General features: G+C 40.0%; 1 protein-coding gene across 1 annotated transcript in view; it reads right to left on the bottom strand.

Annotated features, from left to right (window-relative positions):
• The window catches only part of TMLHE (trimethyllysine hydroxylase, epsilon), an 86,483-nt gene that overhangs the window by 29,897 nt on the left and 53,287 nt on the right, over positions 1-3,299 (bottom strand). The window contains exon 4 of the mRNA XM_042783079.1: positions 2,584-2,820. Coding sequence (XP_042639013.1) covers positions 2,584-2,820 — 237 coding nt within the window. The remainder of the gene's footprint in view (positions 1-2,583; positions 2,821-3,299) is intronic.

Below are 3,299 nucleotides of genomic sequence, written 5' to 3'. Positions count from 1 at the left end.
TGTTGAAATATTTTAGGGTATATACTCATGTCTGCAATATACTTTGAAATGCATCAAAAATAAGATTAATTGAAGATGGATAGAGGGATAGATAGATGGATAGATAGGTAATAAAGCAACTATAGTAATTGTGAAATGGTAGAATCTTGGTAGTATATCTATGAGTCTTCCCTATAAAGTGCCTTAAACTTTTTCTATATGCTTAAAAATGTTTATAGTAAAATGTTGGGAAAATATTCAGCACTCACTCCTTGTTCTAGGCAATGGGGATACAGAGGTAACTGAGCAGAGTTTCCCAGAGGACCGTACCCAAGGGAATTATTTATGTAGTTCCTAGGAGCTCTGGTGGTACAGTGCCTGAGGCATTGGACTGCTAACCAGAAGACTGGCACTTCAAACCCACCAGTCACTCCTTGGAAGGAAAATTGGGCAATCTACTTCTGTAGAGACACTGCCTCAGAGACCCAAGGAGGGGTCATTATGAGTCTGAGACGACTCCACAGCAGTGAGTTTTTTTTTTTTTTACTATAAGCCAGTGGCAAAGGCAAGGGCAACAATTAATTTTTATTTTTCACAGCTGTGTATAAATTACCAAACACACTGTCATCAAGTTGATTCTGACTCACAGTGCCCCTAGAGAACAAGGTAGAACTCCTCCATAAAGTTTCCAAGGCTATAACTATTTATGGAAGCAGACTGCCTCATCTTTCTCCCACGGAGCAGCTGGTGGGTTCAAACTGCTGACCTTTTGGTTAGCAGCTGAATGCTTTTAACCACTGAGCCACCAGAGCTCCCAGCTCTGTAATAGGTATAAAACAAACTCACTGCCACTGAGTTGGTTCTGACTCATAGCAAGCCCCCTTGGGTTTCCAAAGCTGTAAATGTTAATGGACGTAGATTGCCTCATCTTCCTTCTGTGGAGCAGCTGGTGGGTTTGAACCACCGACCTTCTGGTTAGCAGCAAATGCCTTACCCGCTACATCACCAGAGCTCCTTTTTAATAGGTACACCAAAGCAAAAAACCAAATCCATTGCCATTGAGTTGGTTCCAATTCATTGCAACCCTCATTGGGTTTCCAAGGTAAATGTTTAGGGAAGAATATTGCCTCGTCTTCCTTTTGCTGAGTGGCTAGTGGATTTGAACTGCCAGCCTTCTGGTTAGCAGTCACATGCCTTAGGCACTATGCCACCAGAACTCCCTATAATAGCTATATTAAAAAGAAACAAACTCAGTGCCATCGAGTCAGTTCCAACTCATAGCAACCCCTCCTTGGGTTTCCGAGGCACTATCACTATGGAAGTAGATTGCCCAACCTTCCTTCTGAGCAGTGGCTGGTGGGTTTGAACCACCAGCCTTCTGGTAGCAGTCAAATGCCTTAGGCACTATGCCACTAGAGCTACTATGATAGGTATAGTAGCCTATTATTTTAACTGGAAACTCATGGCTTGCAGATTGACTTGTCCAAGACCGTGGCAGCCAGGATTTGACATTGACCACTGAATTTTCTGATTATAAAGTCTTGTTGTTGTTATGTGCCATCGAGTCGGACCTGACTCATAGTGACCCCTCCTTGGGTTTCCGAGGCAGTATCACTATGGAAGTAGATTGTTAACCTTCCTTCTGAGGAGTGGCTGGTGGGTTTGGACCACCAGCCTTCTGGTTAGCAGTCAAGTGCCTTAGCCACTATGCTACCAGAGCTCCTTGAAAGACACTGAGGAGACTTAAAAGGATCTTAAGATATGACTTGTATTTTAGAAAGATCACTCTAGCTGTAGCATGAAGAATGACTAGACAGGGCTCACAGTGGAAGCAAGAAGACCAGTTGAAAGGCTTCTACAACAGTACAAAAGAGAGATGATACTAGTCTCTTTAAAAGATGGGAAGCAATGAATGGTTTTGAAAGAAATTCAGAGGTAGAGTGGATCAGATTGGTTGTGTAGTGTGAGGGAGAGGGAGAAGTTAAAAATGACTCTTAGGTTTTTGGTTTGGACAAATTGATGGATGGTGATGCCATTCAATGAAACGGGGGACATAAGTGGAAGAGAAGCTTGAAGTGAGTGGAAATGATGAGCTCAGTTTTGAATATGTTTTATGATCCTATGAGATATCTAAGTGGAGATTTCCAGTAGATAATTGGATATATAGACCAAGAGCTTTGTACTAATCTGGACTAAAGTCATAAAATTTGTAGTTATAGTACCTCTGAGTACCCTACCTATTTGGTCACTGAGGACAATCTAATAACTGTTTTTCGTTTTAACTGTTTTCACTTTTAAAATACTGCCAAAAATATCTGGCTACTGAAATCTAGTCTTCCTTGGCTATTGGTCTATTTATCATTCCTTGTTGTAGTTGTTAGGTGCCATGGAGTCAATTCTGACTCATAGAGACTTATGTACAACAGAATGAAACACTGCCTGGTCCAAAGGGATTATAATAAGAATAGAAATTGTGGTCTAATAAAAAGCTATGGAATAGCAAGATTGAATGCGGCAGATAGAAGGATTTTAGGGATTTTCAGTAGATTAAAAGGCTAATATTTGGTAAATACATACACTGGGAGATATTTCTTTGGTACTCACCTGATCAAATACAGCTCTTTATTCCATGGGTAGATATTTAAGACTGGCCCAACCCCAATCATGTGGTTGTGACATTCTCCAACATTTTCAATATATTCATGCTTCAGTGGCACTTTGCTGAGGAGTTCAAATCCCTCAGGAGCCTTTTGAAGTACCTGTTCTGCTGCATAGAATCCGTCCACTAGTAGCGTCCTGCCACCTGTTCCTTCATGCTTAAGACAGTGAAACACTTGAACACTAAAAAGGAAAAGACAGCAAATGGCTTTGGTTCAGTGGAGAAAGAGAACATTTCAAAATTCTAGAGAATTATATACAAAGTGACTACTGAATCTACTTGTGTAATTTTCTTTTCATGAAGAAATAAATCTAATTTCTTAATTGTTTTCCCTTCAAAGCCAGTTTTTTTTTTTTTTGTTGTTGTTTGTGCTTTGAAATATTAATGCCAGTAGAAGTTTCTTCTAAACATATTTAACACACATTGAAACCTATACATGCCAGGCCCTGGAAATACACACATGAATAAGACATAATTCTTGTTTTAAAGAAGCCTATAGTTTACTTGGAAAAAATGGAGCAAATAAGTATCAATAAAAACAAATAGGTATTATAATAAATTTGTATACAAGATGATACCACCACTACCACCAGTTGCCAAGGGGTCCATTCCAGCTTATGGTGACCCCGTTTGTGTCACAGTAGAACTGTGCTCCATAGCG

Source organism: Orycteropus afer, unplaced genomic scaffold (assembly GCF_000298275.1).
Source record: "Orycteropus afer afer isolate SDZICR_OR568_19922 unplaced genomic scaffold, OryAfe1.0 scaffold00647, whole genome shotgun sequence".
Lineage (NCBI taxonomy): Eukaryota > Metazoa > Chordata > Mammalia > Tubulidentata > Orycteropodidae > Orycteropus > Orycteropus afer.
Note: the sequence above shows the minus strand (reverse complement) of the source record. Positions and strands in the feature narration are given on the sequence as shown.